Source organism: Micrasema longulum, unplaced genomic scaffold (genome assembly GCF_059751315.1).
Source record: "Micrasema longulum isolate JH-2025_06_02 unplaced genomic scaffold, ASM5975131v1 h1tg001764l, whole genome shotgun sequence".
NCBI classification, from domain to species: domain Eukaryota; kingdom Metazoa; phylum Arthropoda; class Insecta; order Trichoptera; family Brachycentridae; genus Micrasema; species Micrasema longulum.
Genome location: NW_028278939.1, coordinates 654,011 through 675,789, shown reverse-complemented (window position 1 = coordinate 675,789; position 21,779 = coordinate 654,011). Strand labels below are relative to the sequence as shown.

Here is a 21,779-nt window from a genome sequence, read left to right as displayed (position 1 = left end):
TGGTGCAGTGGGCTGTTGTCGTCCAAGCCTGAGGAATCACATTTGAGGATTATTTATGTCATTGATAGTAAATAGTATCGGGTATGTCCAAATCAGGGATGTTGCAGACGTCTGCATCCACATCATTGTAGATATCTGCACCGGTGTGGTGCAGTTTTAACAGGTGTGGATGTGATGCAAGTCAATGTTATCAAAAGCAGTGGCCATATGTCCCACTGGGTGCGGTAAGGGAAATTATGAATATTTATACCAGCAACTAACTGCTGACACTACATGCACTTTAAGTAATAAGTTCGATTGCCTGATCCGTTGAGATAGTCAGGGTCAAGTTTGAACTTTTCAGTCGGCTTCCAGAGCCAGAAGAGTTAGGTTGTATTTACCATGTCTGTCACGCATCATGGATTTCTTACAACGCATTAGCATTAAGCTGCAAAAAAGTTCCAAAAAAGCTCATGAAATGTTAAAATCAGTGTATGGCAATAATGTGGCGAATGAAGACTGTTTGCAAGTGGTATGAGCGATTTAATAGCGAAAATGAGTCAGTTGAAAGACAAGCATTGTTTGGGACATCCTTCATCCTCAAAAACAGATGAAAATGTGCAAAACGTGACAATAGTTCAAACAGGCAATTGACTATTCCAGAGCTCACTGATGAACTGATTTTGTATGGGTCCGTGCAAAGGATTTCAACTGATTATTTGCAAAGTCGTCTTGAAGTAGATCTGGACTTCATGACCAAAATTATAATTGGAAATGAAAGTTGAGTGTATGGCTATGAATAAGTGAAATGAGAAATTTGATGGAAGCTTAATACTTTGTTCGCAAAAAAATTGTTCACTTCATTTTTTTTATCATATCTTGTAAGTAAGCCTTGTACGAGTACCATAATAAGAAAGGCAAAAATAAAAAACATAAACCTGGAAAAAAAAGTGTACTCACTGGAGGGCATGTTGGGGTGGGAGCTGGGAGTGATGGTGCTGGCTGTCATGGCTGACTCCAGGTCTACAGCCGGCTCTTCGTACTCTGTGGCCATCTTCAGGGCCATCTGCAGGACGTCCTCCCCGAAAGCGGAGTTCCCTGTATCCATGGTGTCGGGACTGAAGCTATCGTCCGCTGTAAGTATTCCATTTTCTGTGAAAACATTCCAATGAAGACATCTTACAGTGAAAAACCTAATCGTGATGGTTTTAATTCTAAGTATTTTTTTCTCACAAGCAAATTACACAAAACTAACGTTAGAGAACAAGTATAAGTAGTGCGGGGGGGTCTACGTTGTGTCATGACGCTGTTCAGTTGAGTATTGGAGTCAACATTCGTGAAAACTTGTGAGTAGAAAAATTCTGCTGCTGCACAGTGAAGTAGACAAAGAAAGAGTCAAGTCAAAGAAGAACCAACAAAGTATTTTACGTTTTAATTCATTAATCGCCATTGAAAAATACAATGCAAAATCTACATAACAATTTGACATGTATAGATGACATATTTAAAGTTAAAAAAAGAAATAATAATCAAGAAATAAATATTTTTTATAATTATGTCATTAATATTAAGTATATTTTCATTTATTATTTATTTATTTATTTTACAGAAACAGACAGTTGACAATGATGTAATGACATAAAAAAGATACGGTTTTTAATTTATAATTGTTTTTCCGGTGCTCATACTAATTAAAATAATACCATTAATTTGATCATACTAATAAAATAATACCATTAATATGCTCATACTAATAAAAATAATACCATTAATTTGCTCATACTAATAAAATAATACCATTAATTTGCTCATACTAATAAAATAATACCATTAATTTGGTAATACTAATAAAATAATACCATTAATTTATTGCATTTCTATATGTCGCAGCCGAATTGTCATTTTAAACGGAATACATATTGGCCAGTTAAATTACAAAATAGTGGCGTATTGTAAAAGGGCCAATCGACGATTAGCTGTATTGCATTTTGGCTGAATAACCACACGGCACATTAAATGTTAAGAAAAATCATTCTAAAAAGATAGCGCGGAAGAATAAAGTGGAATCTAAAAAGTTGTCAGATAAAAATAAAATTATGGTATATTTTTCATTCATTCCGGCTGACCGAATGATAATAGGAAATCCAGCCAGTCTGCAAGCATTTGGACATAATCAAACATTGTTGAACCTGGTAAAAGAAGAAGTATAAAAATTGGAAAATTGTTTTCAGGCGTTGCCTAGTAGGTGATATGGTTCAGCCGGATGAATCTCACCCACGTGATAAAGGTTTCAGCTCTTTTACTACACAAAAGTCAACAGATGGAAGAGTTGAGGAAATGTGGATGTTCAAACATGGGCAGAATGGTGAATGTTACACAGTGATTAAAGTGGCCACTTAAACCAGCCAATGACAGGTCATAAGCCCTGTAAATGCCTGGACTTCCATATTCCCTCCTCAAAAATGTTTTCCCTCTCTGTTGAAATAAATTTAAAGATAATCATAATGTTTAATATGTAAAAGAAGCTAGGGTGCCCATGGTTTCGGGTGAAAAATGGACAACCACTTTTAATACTACTAGGAAAATAAATATGATTTGATAAGTATTATTGTTGAAAATACCCGAAGACACAATGGTGCAGCCAATGAGCATTTTGGCTGAAGTGTCTATCCGGCTGCGACATACTTTAGAAATTTGTATTATAATAGAAACATAAAGAAAACAAAATTTGTATTATAATAGAAATGTAAATATCAATCATCCACATTAAAGCGGCATGGACAGAACTAACGATAACGGTCTATTGTGAGGCACGGGGGAGCTGGGAGTTTTTATTACCACCCGTACCACTTACTGCGCACGCCATGAACGAAGACCCCAACTGAACAAAATTGTCAGATATTACAAAAAGAGATGTATGTTATTCTGGAGAAAGGAATATAATAAGAGGACCGCCTGTAAAACAAATGATCTTCTATAAAATAAATCATTGGAAGAATGGCGGAATAGATAGGACTTGATAGAAACGTATAGGATACTATATAATTACTATGACTGCCCCCTGCACGAGATATCAATTAAATCCCAACAGCAGTTTATTGGGTCATAACTGGAAGCTCTATCGCCCCCAATTGCACCTCATTCCTAAGAAAAACTTCCCTTCCAGAAGGGTGGTTTCAGACTGGAATAAATTGCCAGCTAAGTTTATTCCATTTTGGTCAACCGGTTCAAAAACCGTTTGAATGCTTTTTTGAAGGATGAAGAACGCAGACAAAAAGCAGTGCACGAGATATGGGAGCTCAATCACAAGAAGGTAATAATAAATAATATTGCCACACTTCAAGGCGAGCGAACCTTGCAAAGTGCAAAACAAACTAAAATTCAACCCGCGCTGACATCGACACTTTGACGGCCACATGACCATGATGAACTAGAGTCTATATTCACGGATCGATTCCATTGTGATCGGTCGAGTTGCTCGGAGACTTTTGATCAAAGTCGATAAACATCTGTGATTGAGTTAATATTATTTGTTATAGGAGAGCAGTAAAGGCTGCCTTCCTATAACAAATAATAAGAATAATAATAAATTACCTGCAGGTTCGTCTTCTGATTCAGAGTCACTTTCGGCTTTCTTCTTCTCCCCGGCGACCATTTCAGCCATCATGAGGAGTTCGGCTTCGAACGGATCTGTGGGCATTTTCTCGTGAATCTTCTTTATCTCCTTCATGATGCCGCTGGCTGTATTGCGGGTGGTGGGGATGAACACGGGTATGGGAATGGGCAGGGGAATGGGCACAGGGACGGGGAGAGGGAGGGAGTACATGGCCATGGGGGCGGGGACGTAGATAGGTACGGGAATCGGGATCAGTATCCGCCTTTGGAGGTGATCTTCCGTTTGGACTTCTTTGTTCACCATGTTTGGTTTGCACGTGATGCCTTTGGTGATCATCAAGGGTTTGACGAGGGTGCTCATGTTCTTGACTTCCTTGGGCGGCGCAGGCTTGATTATCACGTGGTTGTAAATTTTCGGCGGTGGGGGTGGTGGTGGTGTGACCGGTTTGGGGGGTATTACTGGAGGAGGGGTGGGGACCCTTTCTGGCACCGGCGCCTGCAGATTCTGCTTCCTCTCGCCCCTCTTGCCCTTGCGGGTAACTGGGGCGGAGGGCAAGGGCGGAGGGGGCCCGGCGAGAGACTGCACACTAGCTATAACGGGCATCCCACTGGAGCGCTGCTCCCTTCCCTGTGTTTTGCCTGGAATCATAATATAATCAAATCATTTAATAGGTTCTTATAATTCAAATATTACATATTTATTTAGTGCACAAATATTTTTAAATTCAGTTATTTTATTATAAATACACACATTAATTATTAGATTATACTAAATTACATTACGACAAATGGATTATGTCCATTATGAATCATTATTTTCGTATTAAAATAAAAAGATTTTATCCTATTTCGGACGCATAAAAAAAAAGAACGAAAAGTCTCGAAAAGCTGATAGTTACAGGGGCAGTCGAAGGTAAGCAATTAAGACAGTCTCCTACAGAATAGACCTACGAAGTAAAGAAATTAATCAAACCCTTTTTGAATACTGCGTTCAACTTGGGGTGAAGAAAAAAGATTTCACCGATGAGCCTTTATTAACTAAAGTGTGAATAGTACAAAATTATTTAAATGATAGGTATACTAAGAAAAAAAATTCCAACATTATCTTTTTATCCAACAATGGATAAAAAGAGAATGAAGAAAAAAAAAAACTACGGCTAACAGAAAGAAAAGGTAATTTTTAATATGTCAGTTTTAAAAACACGAGTTATTCCATATTTAATTGTGAGCTTACCACTTGCACGTTGGGAGTTCAGGGTCCTCCGCGGAGCCCCTGTCGGTACGGCCTGCTTGTCTCCCTCCACCATAAGAGGGGCCTTACTGTACTGGCCCTGGAAGACCATGACACACTGATAGGTGCAGAAGTTGCGCACCGTCGCGTCCGACATTGTCAAATGGTACTGCGCCTGGGAGGTCCCCTTGCACTGATCACACTTTATACTAAAAATATCAATTATAATTATTATGAGATTAAATTCCTGCATTCGTGGTGAAAAATGGGTGACATCATCAAATCCATGTTTGTAAAAAGTTACTTTTTACAGGAGAAAAAAACACCATTTAGAATTTTTTAAATAGTAAATTTTAACATTCAATACATTGAAAATATTTTTTTTTTAAATTTTGTGACAATATGGTAAAATTTGTTTTGCATATTTAGTTTTTTCACAGAAAAAGAAATTACAAGAACACTCCCTTTTTATGTTTTGCGTACCTCCGAACTGAACATTATTATCAATTCTATATTTTTTAAAAAGGCAAATGTGGACATTTTTATAAGAAAGAAGGACAACTGATTTATAATTTACGTGATTAATACAGCCACACAGAATACGCACAGAAAGAAATAAAAATAATAGGCTGGGGAACAGACACCAAGATTTTCAGTTCAAATGAACAATGTTTATTTTCGGTTGTTTGATTGTTCGGTTCGAACATCTCAATCTTGGTTGATTTTGAATATTTTTTTTAAGAATGGTGTGTTCTTCAAAAAAAGTGAAAAATAAAGCTGAAATGAAGTTCTGTTTGCCATTTTTTTTAGTGAGATCGACTCACACAGCATTAAGTGTAAAATAAAAATACGTACTTTTCTTTGCAAATTCTTTGTACTTCCTAACTTTGGAAAAAAAAAAATATTTTGCAGTGTTATTTTGAAACAATGTAAAATGGAAGTTTGTAATGAACAATTTAGATAAACGAGAACTTACCTTCTGGAAGACACGGCAGTAATGGAGACTTGATACAGGGTGAGACAGTTGAGAGAACACATCATCAAAGACTGTCCATTGTCTAATGTCCTTTTGATCATATCGAAGTTATACTTCTTCACTTTGCACCAGTTACAGGGTACGATGTGTCGTGAGTTACTAATGTACACATTCATACAAGCCTTGGTACAAAAGCAGTGGGACGCTGCATCAGTGTAGATGGTGTAACTTTCCGATGATTTTCTTTCAAAGTATTTATTGCACCACCGACATTGATCTAAAAAATTAAACATATTTTATTAGAAATTGTGAAAATTAATTTCTACTTCAAAATTCTAAATGGTAGAGATTGTTTGGTTTTAATAAAAATAATGGTTTTCTGAATAACTAATGAATAATGAAATAGTACATAGTAAAAATCAATCCTTTTTACATTCTATTTGTACATTTCTTCTTATGTCTTATTATAAAGCTTGTTTTATAATTTATTAATGACTGATTGGATTTTTTTTTTAAATGTATTGGCTTCATTTCAGTAAATATTGTATTTAAGAACATACCTAGGTTTATATGCTAATATTTATTAACATAACTTTTCATATTTGACCACAAAATTTAAACGTAATTAATATACAAATAAAAAATATAATAATTAGTGATTTTAAACCAAATAAATTAAAGACATTCAAATTAGTTCTTTGTGGAAGTTAATTTGAATTCATGAAATAAAAATAAATCTAAATTTTATACTTGAAGCACTAATAACTTTGTGGTTATTCTTTATAATAAAATAAATAAAAACAACTTCGTTTTTTTCTACCAACCAGTTTAAAGCTATACAAGCTTCATTATCAAGGTATACTTAACTAATGAATTCTATCCTATTTTATTTTATCTTTATATATTAGCTTGTATAGTTTTGAAACTGGTCGGTAGAAAAAGATAAAATATGTAGTTGCTGTTTTTATTTATTTTATTCAAAATAAATCTATTTACGTCAATTCCTACACATGGATATCACAAAAGTAGTGGCCCGAATATTAATCTTATGTATCTAACTTACCTGGGAAAACGTGATTAACAAATTTGAAGGCAGCCAAGCAGGGTTCAGAGCAGAGACGGAGGGAATTTTTGTTGTCAATGGCCACCTCTAACTGTGTTGGCTTTTCCTGGGAACAAACTGCACACCTCGCCCACACCGGCGGTGGCTCGGGGTGTTTACTCATCTGGTCGAACTTCTCCACACAGAACTGAGAACAAAAGTCCTTGAACTGATCTCCAACGGGCGCCAGGAAGCCTTCATAACCGGACGAAATATCCCTCTGACAGTAACAACAGATTTTCAGGCCTTTCTTGAACTCCTCGAGGCATCCAGAGCAGCAGAATTGGCGAATGTCATATCCAAACCTGACACAGTATTTTCCCAGACTTGTGATGGAGACGTCGTTTTTACAGTTGGCGCAATGAGAACCGTGGGAGTTCTGATATTTCCCGAGACAACTTTCATCGCAGAAGTCCATCGTCTCCCATATCAAGTTTTTGTTGTTTCCAAGATAGGGGGAACTGCATTGAGCACACGTTCTGAAGAAACTCTTATCTCTTTCAGCTCTCGCTGCGGCTACTTGCTCTGGGGATTTGGCGATCATTTTATTTCCAGAGTCCAAATACTTATCTGTCGCGTTACTAATAACTTTTAGCTTCAGCAAGGGAGTTGTGTGTTTTAATTTCACTACCTTTCGTTTCTTCATCCTGTAAATGTTTGGCGTTGCCCTCTGCAGAAGTATGACACAGGTAGCGGCGCAAACATTTTTCAACTCTCCATCGATGCAAACTTCGAAAGTACATTCCTTGGATTCTGAGCAAACCATGCATACTGCGTTCTTGGGAAGAATTTCTGTGACAGTTTTCTTTACTCTGCTAACACTATATTTTTCTTTATTTTCACCTATGAGGTCCTTCAGACAAGTTTCACCGCAGACATAATTTTCGCCTTCATCCAGTATTTTGAAGAAACAATCTTTATCGTTGGAACACTGAACGCAAACTATCTCCACGGGTTTAACTTCTTTAATGAATACTTTTTTATGAGACACGGTGTATTCGTCGTTAGTTTTTTGGAAAAGTTTGGTACATTCATTAGAGCACAGAAACTTGGTATCTCCAGCTACCACCAACCTGAAGGAGCACGATTTAGTTTCCAGACACTGTACACAGGCTTCCCGAATACTGGGGATTTCCTGAATTATATTATCTTGTAATGATTCTGATAACTGGTCCGGTTCCTTCTCTTTTTCATTTTCTCCATCTAAGAAACAAATGTCAATATTAGATTGATGAAGTTAATTGAAATTTTCAATTGGAGGAAAAATTCTTGGGTTAAAAAAAAAGAAAAAATGTTAGGATAATTTTGATGACAATACAGTAAAAACCCCGGTTCAACGTTTTTCAAGGGAGCAACAAAAAAAGTATAAAACTGAGAAAAACTCGAAGGAAATTAAAAATGTATGGAAAAAAAAAATTACATAAAAATATAAGTATTGTACTAGACTTTACTAAATATACTGCAGAAAAATTGCAAGAACTGTCATAATTGGGGATTATTCATATTTACCAATAATTTAGTTTAAAATATTTTGTATTTTTTCAAGCAATACTATAATGTGTTATTTTTTATTGAATTAAAAAAAACATGTTTAAATTATTTTATGTAGGTACTCAACCTTAAAAACACGAAAATAAAAATTTGATTTTCCATAAAATGCATACAAGGATTTATTCCCTAAATATTGGGAAATTTTACTTAAATGGTATCACTTTTTTAGTATGCACCACAAAATTTCAACTGTCATTTACATCGCGGCAAAACTGATTCACACTTTTATAATAACTGTTTAAACTATCTTCTTTTCACATTATGTTAATAACTTCAAATAATATATATATTGCCAAATTTTTTAACTTTCCGCCTCGTAATTTATTGATTTAAAGTAATGTAACGTAATGTATTGTCCCTAAACATACGTCAACTGCATGTCACTATTTAGTAAAATGTCAAAATCAGACACTTAAACAAAATGGTCAATTACACTGCACCTACTTTAAATTTAGTTTGAGGCAATAATTTACACATTTTTTTATTTACCTCGATTTTATTCTCCATTCATGCGGCGGCACGCGGCTCATTGTCTTTTGACAGATCGAATGAGTTTTTAAATTTTTTGACGTAAAATGATATGAAAAACGTAAGAAAACATTAATTGGGGGGAATATTTTAATGTATGAAAAAAAATGGGACCTAAATATTTTAGGGTAAAAAGCGGGAAAAGGTAAAATCGAGGAACGTAAAAATGAGGTTTTACTGTATGTACGTATAAAATAACTTCTTGCACAGCGTGCAGTAAACAGAACTGTAAATTCATCCTGAAAATGAAGTAAATAAAATCCAACATTACCTATTGTCTCTCTCATACTATCATCTTCTCCGAGATCAATATCCTCGTGCAAACTATTCAGTTCATTTTCTGCACATGTCCCATCTATATTCTCTCCATTCTCATCTGTTCCTAGTTCTCCCTTGAGTTGGGCTAGTCTTGCTAAAGAGATATCTTCAATGCCTTTCTCCGTTGAATCTGGTAAAATATTCACACATTTAATACAGAGCACAATGATTCTATACTCATTTCATACATATTAAAAATTGCGTTGGCGGATATTTTACGTTAGATAGTCAATTTACATTTAATAATATTTTATCTATTAAGATGTAAAAATAATTATTTCACACAAAACTTTTAACAGTAGAAAAAAATAGATTGAGCCATAATCGGCGGAACAACGTAAGCGACAAATAGTGAATTGTGCAGGAGGTTTTTTTTAATTTTTGTTCAATATTTTTTTTTATAAATTTGGTAAATGGGATTTATAATGGTTGGTTACTGCCAATACTGAAATAACCGCCAAATTGTTTAAATACTTTCTGCTTTGAAGATAGTGGCGGTAAGATTAGGCGGCCTCCGTGGTGTAGTGGTCAAGACGCTTGACTCACACACGGAAGGTTCCGGGTTCGATTCCCGGTGAGAACACAAAAATTAAATGTGATTTTTTTCAAGCCTTGGGTGTTCTGTGATGTAATTCACCACTGTAATTGGGCTTCCTGGCCTGTTGTGGTGCAAAAAAAAAAAAAAAATAGTAACGCTGTTTTGCATATAACTCTGACAGTTGTGCGAGCTAGCATAATCGCCTACATTGTCATCGGTTACGTTGTTTTGCTTAGCTTAAAGATAATATGTTGGCATATATATTTATATTTTTTTTTTAGAGTGGAAAGATGCAGAGTAATACATAGGAAACTATAATTGGCATATAATTTTGGTTTATTTGTAAATATTGTATTTTTTGTTTGTTATAATGGCTGTTGTTTTCTTTTAATAAATATCCTTAAATGTGGCAGGTGAATTCATAGAGCTATGATGTTTTAAATACTTGTGCAAGGGGCAATAAGGAACACTTTTCCTTAACTAAATGCAATTTACCAAAAATGCCACTTACGTTGTTCTGCCGATTATGGCTCGATATGTTACACATCTCAAGTGATTCATAAAATTCTGAGGCATTGAAAGATAATATAATAAAAACTAAAATGATATGCAAAATTGATATATTATATTGTAAAAAAAAAAGCATTTTGTGTGAGAAAGATCCCTCGACATGGGTACACAGCATATAGAAACTAAAACAGAAGGGTCTACTGTATTCAGCTTTTAGCGGATAAAATATTAAAAAATGACAACAATTCAACTGAGCCAACTTATCATGGGTAAAGATTTATTTTTTTGTGCTGTTCACTTCATTGGATTTTTTTATTGTAAATATCAAATTAGCTTACTTTACCTATATTAAAATGTATTTAATATTTTTTTTGTAAATAAATTAACTTAAATACATATCTTATGGCCATATTTGTGCGACAGAAAACCATTTTATTGCTCTCCTTGATCCCACATTTGACCATTTTTAAAGTGTAAATAAGCTTGGATTTTTGTTCCATTGTCAATTAATATTTAAACGCTACTTTTTCAGTTAATATCTTTAAAATAGTATGAAGCAAAATAAAAATAATTAATTTAGCATATTTGAACATACCAGTGAGAAGAGAATCAAAGGTGCTTGCTGGAGTAGCTTTGTCAGTTTCCTTGGGCTTTTTAGCAGCCAAGGCTTTTAATTTATCAGCTTCACTAATTTCTCTCTCAGTATCTGGTAACAAGCAAACTTCTTCATCCGCTCCTTGTCCTTCTGTGAGATCTGCTACATTCGATTCTTCTGCGAGAGAGTCATCTAAAAAGATAAATCATAGATACTTTAACTAAACTTGCAGATTTACACTACACTGAAAAATGAGGTATAAATAATCTTTTTTGGCAACAATATAGTGCATATTTTAATAAAGCGATAATACATTAATAGCTGTTCATCTAAATAATTTTTAATCGCAAATGATCTAGAATGCATCACAAATTATGTTCAAATTTTCGACGTAACTTTCATTAAAAATTTTAAATGATATAATTTATCTACATATTTTATTAAATTTTTAAAAACAACTTACGATATTTTTATAAGACATTTAAAAACATTAAGTACAACAATTCCTGCCATAGTACAATTTCAAATGTAAATTAGGACTCGAGGATTTGAGAATTAAAGAGATAAAGAAATGTTAAACGGCATATTTAAAAAAGAAAAAAAAAATACATGTATTTAATTGAAAAAATAAGTAAAAACAACCAACCAGCCACATGATCATCTTCTAAGGTAGTGGAGTCATTGATATCATCGTCTATAGCTGTTGTATCATGATTAGTATCATCTAGAGTTGTATCGCCTTCGATATCGCTAACACTGCTACGAGATTTCCGTTTACTCGCTTTACTGTCTTTCTTACTTGTGTCGTCCTTTAATAATTCATCAAATGGATCTAACACCTGAAAATTATACCCATTTAATGTAAATAAATTATATACATTATACTATTACAGTTCTAATACCAAAATTGCATTTTAATACATGAGGTTTGTTAACCAAATTATATAAATAATATTCATTGACTCGCCCTCACCAAGTAAGTACTATTTGAGTCAATGTTTAATAACCTCCCAATCCATGCAACTTGTGAAGATCTATAATGACAGGTCTCTGTAAGTTGATTCTCACCCTCCAAGCCCAGATCATTCAAGAGCCGGGCAACTGAGTGGAGGGCGAGTGCTCTCATATCTATTGCTTAATCTCATACAGGCCCACGTCCTTAAAGTATAGAGCTATCGGGTTAGGGCGAGTACTCTAATGTTTCATCACCTCTACTAAGATTGAGAAGGCAAAAAGGCTGAATCGCTAATACTTTTAGTATTATTTATTAATAAGAAAAAATCATATCGGATTTTTTTACTGCCCATATTCCATTTGACTTTCCTGCAATCCCGTAAATTAAAGTTTAAATTTTCAGACTAACCAAAACTGAACTACTTTCTGAACTAATTACTAACAGATGGTGATGTTTTATAATTCTACTACTGACAACAGTTGTGATTTTAAATTAACGTTGTCTTTCTAGCAAATCCAACATTGACCCAAGCCAGTTAAGCTTTAAATGGACAATTTACCTGGGAATCATTCTGTGATAATTCCGCAGTTTCGGGCGCTTTTTCAAATTCCGGATTTTCTCTATCGTCTTTTTCTTTCTCAGAAGAAACTATATCATCCACATCCATCTTGTCTTCTGTAAAATAAAAACATAAAAATAATTTCAGTTAAATTTCTCACAAAAAAACACTTATACGGTGAGATTTAATTTTATGGTTAATCAGACAATACATAAATAAATAATAAATTATATTAATAAATGTCTATGAAGTTGGCCATGCTAGTTCAATTATTTAAAATACATAAATGATGACATTAGAAATACACATGTCTTTTGTTTATTACTTACTCTAGTTAAATAAAAATAAAAATTGCACCACAACAGGTCAGGAGGCCCAACACAGAGGTAAATTACATCACAGTGCACCCAGGCTTGAGAAAAATCACATTTAATTTTTGTTTTATTTACGGGAATCGAACCCAGAAACTTCCGTGCTTTAGCAAAGCGTATTAACCACTTTACCGTGGAGGCCGGCGTATAATTCAATTTGCATCGTATTTAATTTCATTATAATTTGTTGACATAACTTTAAGTCTTATTATTTCTTTGTTGTCCCTAAGTTGTAATTAGGTATGCGGTAAAAAAATATTATTTGGCGTTACAAAAATAACTAACCATAGTTAACCCTAACAATAACTTCAGGCAGGTAAAAATTAAATTAATTTATTATTTTGTAGAATTAATTATATCATCACTTTGTGAAGCGCCTTTGAGGTATTATATTATGAAAATGGCGTTACGTAAGTTATCCATAATAATAATGATTGAGTTCTGCAATAGTTTAGTGCTAAACATGTCAGTGTACAGGAAGCCAATTAAAATATACTTGATAGTATTGAATTAGAAGCATACAGGGTATAAAAGTGTGAAGTGTTTTGAAGACTTGATTCAGAAAGGAAAGTAAAGAGTACGAATGATATTGATGGCAACTATATAAGCTCTCAGCTTTTCAGAAGAGCTGTTTAAAGACATTTCATCACCATCATCACATCCTTATCCACACACAGATGTGCATAGGGTACTGCATTGTAAAAAAAAATGAAATGTTTTACAATCATCTGTTACAGGAAGGTAAGGTGATCAGTCTTACGCTTCATATGCTGCTAGTCCAGGGACAATGAAATACTATAGTGAAAAACCACCTTCAAAAACAAATATTTCATGTTAACTATTCCGGAAATCGAACCCGGAACCTCAAGCGTGGTAGGCTCTATAATTAACCACGTTTAAACACATTTGAAAGCGTTTATTATTGACATAAATTATGCGGTTACAGAGGGAGAAAAAAAGTAAAGAAGGAATAATCATTAAAATAAATACTTCATACATGTAGAATAGTGCTGATTTTTTGAAGTGTCTTTAATGTCTTTAAACAAATAATTTCAATGTCTTGTAAAAAGTTTATATTTTCAATTTGCGATAGTTTTCAAAGCTGTCGTATATATTATATATCAGGCTTCAAACCATAATTATGGAAAAAGCGGTTTCATTATTTCAACCAATTACGTAGGTCTTATACATGAATAAGTAGCCAATAGGGTTTAAATACTTCTTGCTAATTCTAGCAATGTCGCAATCATTTCATCAGAATGTATATAAGTATTGGATGGTGAAAAACAAATTACAACTAATAAATAACGCACTTAACACAGTCGATAAGTATCTTAACAGACAATTTTTTTTTGAAAAAATTATATAATTTTTGGTATACTTATTCGATACAAGTATTATAGTAAGGAAAATAGTAAATTTACCGTCGCAAGAAATTTTTTCATTGGCTTCGGATTCATTGAGTGAAGAATCAGCGACAGATTCATCTCTCTCATCTCGGCATTCCTCGGGACCATTTTGTTTGGGCAGATCCGATGGCACATTTTCCCCGTCGACATCCATAGCCTCACTTGTAATATTCTTAATGTCACTAATTTTATCACTGTTATCGTCATCTTTACTTAAACTATCACTAACACTATTGGATAAACTATCTTCTACGGGGGGGGTATTGGGCACTGCACTTTCACTGCCCATAGCTTCCGCGTCAGTACCGGAACTTTCTTGGGTTTGCGCACTCTCTAGAACCTCACTGAGGACCTTATCACTTACGGCATCGTCTATAGGTTCACTATCGCACGCTGCCGCGGGTGAAATTTCTGTTTCCATTTTGTCAGAGGATTTATCTTTATCGACGACCGGAGTGTCTTCAGTATCAATATGATCCGAAGAGACTTCGTTCTCGGCAGATTTTTGATCAACATTTTCACTTTCTACATTATCGACGTTGTTTTCTAGAATGGTCTGATTTTCGTCTTCTGTCATTGTGATTTGATCTCCGTTATCGTTTGAATTAGTGTCTTTTTCAGCGTTAGATTCCGTTACACTCACTGGAGTGTCTGTCGCTTCCAAATTGTTAACATCGTGCGGATTGGATGACTTGGTGGGAGGACTTAGCTGCTCTGTGTCTGGACTGACCGGCTCTAGGCCGTCCGGCATATCGCCCCCAGCGGACTTCCCGCTAGAAGCTTCTTGTTCCTCCATTGTTGGTGGCGGTCACTATGATGTGGGAAACCAGTGTAAATGCCAATACATTACAATTCTGTAAAAAAAAAAGTTTTATTTAGTAGCCGACAAAAACGACACTCGACTATTTTGGGGGACTGGAAACAATCATCATTATTTCTTTTAGATTACATACGAAAGAAACTGACAAGATGTAAAGGTTAGGATTTTTCATGTCAACAGGTTAAGCATTCGTTATTTGACGTCTTTTCTTAATACATTTCTTAAATTATTTCACTTTTTAATAATCGCCGCCAACTTTTTAAATATAGCAAAAACAAACGCCGAACAGTGAAACTAATAAAATACATCCGATGAGTGCTTCAAAGTGCGTACAAAACAACGTTACGGGCAAATGAAGGAGCCAATATGAATCCCAGCAAATATTAGCGGGTCCCGCGCTTATCGAAATGGGCATTTTGACAGCTTCTGGTAAATATTTATTAACAGTTAGTTATTTTTTCTTCAACGCTGTTTTCTTTAACGTCGACCAGTAGGAATTTGGATAGCGAAACAGTTAAAAATATGACACTAAATGACAAATCTACAAAAAAATTAAACGTTACACCGTGCGTTTGTCTAAATTTTATCGGAGACTGCTCTATGTGTTCCCAGTGAAAGTACGACACAAAGAACTGAATAAAATTATTTTTTCGATAACTTATTCGAATAACACCGTACGAAATTATAAATCTTCCTTTATACCTTTAAATTAGACGATATTTACGACCGCTTAACTCAAAGCACTATCGAAAAGCACAACAAACGCGCACCATTTTGTAACTAGAGGCAGCGCGACTCCCATTTCTGCCAACAGTATAATAAAATATTACTTTTTAATTAAAAATAATATTTAATAGAAAAATAAAGTGATGCTATTTATTTCACCAGAAATTTATAAAAACTGAATTAACACTATTATTACTTTGGTAATTTTAGAGGAAAACGTTAAATCACGTGTCGAAAGAAGTTTTTTTATCTGGTAGGTTGGCTGCGAGTCAGACGCCTATAGATTGTAAAATGTTTTGTCGTTCACTTCATTCACGTCTTTCCGGAATTTCAATATAAAACAAAAACAAGAACTAATAATTTATAAAAGGTTATATTCTAAACCTGGATAAAAAACGTAAACTTGCAATTTTTTATTATAAGGTAGTATTGTAGTATTAGGTACTGACGGTAAAGCAATGTTAATTTGTATTTCGGATGCTTTAGATTTTTATAATTTCATGATGAGCCAAATATTTTTCAGCATAATGTTTGAAACAACCTTTATTTTGCAATCAACAGAACCGTTTAAAAACATGTATTATCAATAATTTTTAAATTCAAAAGTTTTCGACAAAATTACGAGTTCACTTGTTTTACTGTCAAATGTTTAATTACATTATTATATAGGTACTTATATTTTATCAGTTTCCATAGGTTTAACATCCCTGACATGTATAAACCTTGTTAGCACCTTCATTACGGAAATTTAATAATAATATTAAAATATTACAACAGAGATGGAGAACATTTTTAGAGAAGATAATATGGAAGTCTACGCATCTACAGGGCTTATGACCTGTCATTGGCTGGTTTAAGTGACCACTTTACACACTGTGTAACATTCACCATACTGCCCATATTTGAACATCTATATTTCTTCAGTCCTTTCATCTGTTAATGTTTGTGAAGTTAATACTCAAATCAATTCAAAATATTGTTAATAATAAACATTGTAATTCCTTTATCCGCACATAATAGGTGCATAGTAGGTGCATAGGGCACTTAATTACTACACAAATCACATAATATTTTTTATAATATTATGGTAAAGTGTTCAGTCTTATACTTCAAGTACTAGTCCAGGGATTGTGAAATATTGCATTTTAAAAACACTTTTTTAAATAAAAAAGTTATGTCAACTATGTCAGGTACTCACCCAAAGATTTCTTAAATAGTAGGCAAACGCACTAACCACTTGAAAATGAATCTGACAAATGCAAAGTAGTCTAAATGCTTTTTCATCGTTCTGCTTAATGATGAGATAGGGCACCGGGTGTATCAGTCCCGGGCCAAGTTGAGGGCAGTGTTCAATGAGGATCCTGTTTATTTCTGTATTTGGTCAATCATCCTGACTAAAGATTGTCCTGTTGCTTGTCTATCCTCAACTCTCTCTGTTAATACTAGCTTTTGAAGACTGCTAAAAAATGCTAGTTTGTGTTAAATATTGTTTCACTTCATCTTCGGTTATAAGCCATTTTTGGTGTCCTTGTTTTGCCGTGCTATCTTATTATCTTTAAAAGTTAATAATATGTAATAGAAAATATTTAGCGTACAAAGATCCTTTGTGAATATTTTTTCTACATTTTCCTAAGCATTTTTTTATTTTCAATTTGGGTTCTGTATATGTGCTGTATCTGCCCTTTGAGTATGAATGTTACTTTGTATGTTGGTTAAATTTTACCAATTTCAAGAGATTTAATAATTTATGCCGTTTCTCCATAAAGGTAGGCAGAGAGGATAGAATATCATATCACTCTGTCTTTGCATACAGACCTCGCTTTGTCTACATTCATACATCTCATCATGCACGTCTGATGATTATTATGATTTTTGACATGTCTATTTTCGAAAAATTGTTAGATTTAATCGTAGCATGTCTTTCTCAGTCTTCCTTGGTTTCTGCATCCATCAACATTTGCATTGTAATTTTTTAAACTGTCCTTTTGCTATTAATTCGTTCTACATGCCCAAACCAACACATAACTACTTTCTTGATTTTGTCGGTAATTTTATTATCAGCCCTACATAATGTACGAATCTCGACATTTATGCACTTACTGTATATAGTTTTACCACACATTCATCTGAGAGATCGCATTTTGACAGCATTCAGCCCACCTTCATCATTGTTTTTCCAATTCCATAATTCAATCTAATAATAATATCGATATTCAGATATCATAATATATTCGATCATATAAGTCGGCATCAGGACTCTATTGTGAACTGCTAATTTTGCCTCCTGCGATAAATATTTATTTGTCAAGGTTGATTTAAGTACACTGTTCACTCTGTTCCCAGCATTCACCTTTCTTTCAATATCTTTCTCAGTCATTCCATCTCTAGTAAACATACTTCCCAGATATACAAATTCCTTTACCTGTTTTAGTATACAGTGTCTCACATTTATTCATACTTGCATTTCTTTAAAAAACCATCACAATCAATTTATTGACATTCATGAGCAAATCACTCCCCTTGTAGACTTTTGTTAGCAAGAATTGCAGGTCCTCTTTGTTGCTAGCTGTTGTTGTAGAAGCAGCACGGCATCATCAGCATACAGAACACACTTGACAGTTAAACTACCCATTTTTGCTCCAAATATACGCTGAATTGCCATGGTGACATCACACATCCCAGTTTGACTCCTTTAGGAATGTCAAACTTATTATGATTATCTTATTGAAATTAAATTATGATATTTATTTTCAAAACAAAATTTCACAATCATATTATCTTATGGAGTCTCATTAACAGATTAAAAAAATATATATAATAAAAGAGCAAGTAGGTTTTTAATGAAAGAAAATCATGTTGTTATTTTACACATTTATTAAGTTCAACTCTTTCAAGCAGGTATATTGTTTTTGTTGACTCTTGTAGAAAATATTGGCTGAAGATTGAGAAAATACTTGGTGACAAACAAAGCTTTTAATATATATGATTAATAATATACCATAGATAGTATGGATTTTGATAAAAACCACCTTAAATAATTATGAATTAAAATCTTTGGTATGGATGAAAATAATAAGAATGGAGAATTGTGAATACGATGAATTGATTTAAAGATTAATGTAATTACTAACAAAAATAAATGATTTTGGTTCTCTTGTGCAAAGTACAAAATTGAATTGGAAAAAAACCTTTAGCACTTTATTTTGTTATAATAAAAATGAGAAATGCAATATTAATTTCAAAATGTGGGTAAGTAAAAATAACATTTGATGTAATTTTTTATGCATAGCTCTATGGTTTCACACAAAGCTCTAAAAAAATGTTGGCTTTTAAAATATCATTCAGCACTAAAAATATCCATATAATATCTCAAACAAAATATTTAGACGATCAATTAAAATTTTATGCACCATATTAAAATTTTACACGGCAGAAATAATAAATTTAAGCCAGTCAAATTTTAACTCACATTACAGAATATAGACTGAAAGATAAACTTAACTTTTTTTACTATTAATAATCAAAATATATTTTTGTTATACAAAACTTCAGACATTTAAAAAAAGCAGTAAATGTTACATACATGAGATAAAATAAAATAAAAAAAATCATTAAACACATTTTTCGAGAATAAGAAATAAATATAAAATTACACTGTACTCGTGAATAATATCATTGTCTTGAGAAAAAATAATTCTAAATTCATTTATAGCAAAATTCTGTCATCTACCTTATTGTAAATATTTGTAACTCCGAGCGAATATCTGGATACCAAATCATAGGACTAGAAACTAAGAAATTTTTATAATGATTTTGGCAGAATTAATTCCATGTTACATTAAATTAAATTTAAATGAATAAGTTTATTTGATCCATGATTTTGATTTATTTGATATATATATACAAAGGTTTTCTGAAAAATATTTGCGCTGAACTACAGTGATAAGTTCAACTTCAATGTAAATATTAATTTATATACATATTTTGTGAAATTTTCACTGATTTAAAGTAATCTGGCATTTACATTAATTAATAAATAAAAAGGGAGTATTTAGATAAATAAGTATTTCACAAAAAGCAATCAAAACATATGTAACTCCGTGGGTATATATTATGATATTTTAGTTTGGTGTCACAAGTGGTGACAGCATTAGTGAAAAACAACATTTCTTTACATTCACTAAGTCTTAAAAATGCAATAGTTATAATCAACAAAAGGAATGTAGTTTTAAATCAGATCAATATATTTCAGAATTTCTTAAAACTATTTGTTAGGTAAGGTATAGGCTATTGACACTCAGAAGATTAAGGGGAACATTGAAAAACAGTACATTAAAGAGTAAGTAGATAGCGGTATAGTTAAAAGTATGAAAACAGATAACTTCAGAAAATGTGTTTTGTAAAAGAATGTAATTTTTTCTACTTTTTATTTTAAGTAAGGCTATTTTGAGTAGCATTCATTTGATTATTTGCATTCGAAATGATATCTACACATTTTAAAATATTATGCACTCCTAAAATTTTAAGTGTCATTAAAATGTTGCGCACACACAGCTGTGCATCATTTTGTTAATAATTAATAAGCGAAATATTTAGCTTCTGATTTCACGTTGAAGCTTATATTACAAATTTTTATTTTTTCTTGTTAATACTAGGAGAAGTTGACTGAAATACAGATGACGCTGACATGAGATTGTCAATATATTGCCCCAATACTTGGTTTTCAGACTTTAATTTAAGATTTTCTTCTTTCACTGAATCCACTCTCTGTGATAGATCTAAAACGAAAAAAGTATTAATACCAGAACAAAAAAATAATCGCGAGTAATTTATAAAAAATTCAGCGAACCATCGAGTGTATTCTGTAATTCCAGAACTTGAGAAATAAGTCTGGCTTTTTCTTCTTGTTCATCGGCATTTATGTCGGGATCTAAACTTTGTGGTCCCGCCAAACCTGGACTAGATGATCCATTGGTGTATGAACTTGGAATCGAGTCCATAGACCTTCCATGATTCAGGTCGTTTTCATTTCCATCATCAGTTATTATTACTTGAGGATCATCGTCCGCTAATGGTATATTTTCGTCTTGAAGTTTGGTACCAATCATAGACATAATTATCTCAATTTACTTAATATTTATCTTGAAATCTAATTCAGTAAAAACTGCAATAATCAAAACAAACCACTTCAAGATGACATTTATCACGAATTGTCAATTATTACCACAGAGGCGACGATGACCATCTTCTATGCTTTTCAAACAAATATTTGGTCTATGAATTGTCATTGCTTATGTCACGTAGATAAATGAACCTACTGAAATAGTTCACAAATTTACTAGCCAAAAAATATTTTAAGAACCATATTGTCCTTTTTTAAATAATAATTTTTCTTCAGTTATGCCTTTTGAAAATTACAAAATAAAAACTGTACATCATTATACAAAATAAAAACTTTACATCATGTACATCATTACTGTACTAATTAGCAACCAAACAAATAATTTATAAATATAGTTTTGCGAAACTGTTTTGACTGGATAGAAAAAGTTTATTTATAAGCTGAATTTCATGAATATTTCAGCCGAAATTACAAAATATTACATACTTGCATCTGCATAAATTAACTCGTAAGCAAATGAAACAACGTTCTTATTTTTTGTCTGTTTTCTGTTTTTAAAAAAAAGACCCATAAAAGCCTATTGTGTATCTGAATGGCTGTAAAAATTAAATTAAATTAATCACTTTTGAAGGGTACACTGCAGAAACGGGCCCATTACCAATTCAATAATGAAGTTTACAGGATGGCAAAAATAAGAAGAAAAACATTATTTATGGGACACTGCTCATAATGAATAAAAATAGGTTTTTAATTAATGTAAAATGTAATTTTTCATACAGAAAAAAGCTAACAAAAATGTTTACTTTAAAATAAAAAAAAACTCCTTCCTCGATCATATAAAACTCATTACAGCAATGAGGAAATTTAGTGTTAC

General features: G+C 32.9%; 2 protein-coding genes across 2 annotated transcripts; both read right to left on the bottom strand.

The window, feature by feature from the left end:
* Positions 1-6: 6 nt before the first annotated feature.
* LOC148274086 (uncharacterized) lies at positions 7-15,866 on the bottom strand (the record flags this gene model as incomplete). Its single annotated transcript, XM_088237670.1, has 12 exons — positions 15,760-15,866; positions 14,253-15,091; positions 12,458-12,573; positions 11,590-11,782; positions 10,944-11,135; positions 9,254-9,430; positions 6,865-8,106; positions 5,802-6,078; positions 4,829-5,034; positions 3,574-4,233; positions 940-1,131; positions 7-28 (listed from the first exon to the last, which is right to left on the bottom strand). Coding segments are annotated over exons 2-12 (4,058 nt in total), but the record flags the coding sequence as incomplete, so codon positions are not given.
* Positions 15,867-18,639: 2,773 nt separating this feature from the next.
* LOC148274085 (short coiled-coil protein B) lies at positions 18,640-21,035 on the bottom strand. Its single transcript, XM_088237663.1, has 2 exons — positions 20,633-21,035; positions 18,640-20,561 (listed from the first exon to the last, which is right to left on the bottom strand). The coding sequence occupies exons 1-2, from the start codon at positions 20,895-20,897 to the stop codon at positions 20,416-20,418; spliced, it is 411 nt and encodes a 136-aa protein (XP_088093789.1). The 5' UTR covers positions 20,898-21,035; the 3' UTR covers positions 18,640-20,415.
* Positions 21,036-21,779: the final 744 nt, after the last annotated feature.

Bases quoted from the DNA above. Each gene is read 5' to 3' on its own strand.
- LOC148274085 (XM_088237663.1), bottom strand. From the start codon at position 20,897: ATGTCTATGATTGGTACCAAACTTCAAGACGAAAATATACCATTAGCG. The intron at 20,562-20,632 runs GTTCGCTGAATT...TTTTCGTTTTAG, and splicing joins ATTACAGAATACACTCGATG to ATCTATCACAGAGAGTGGAT.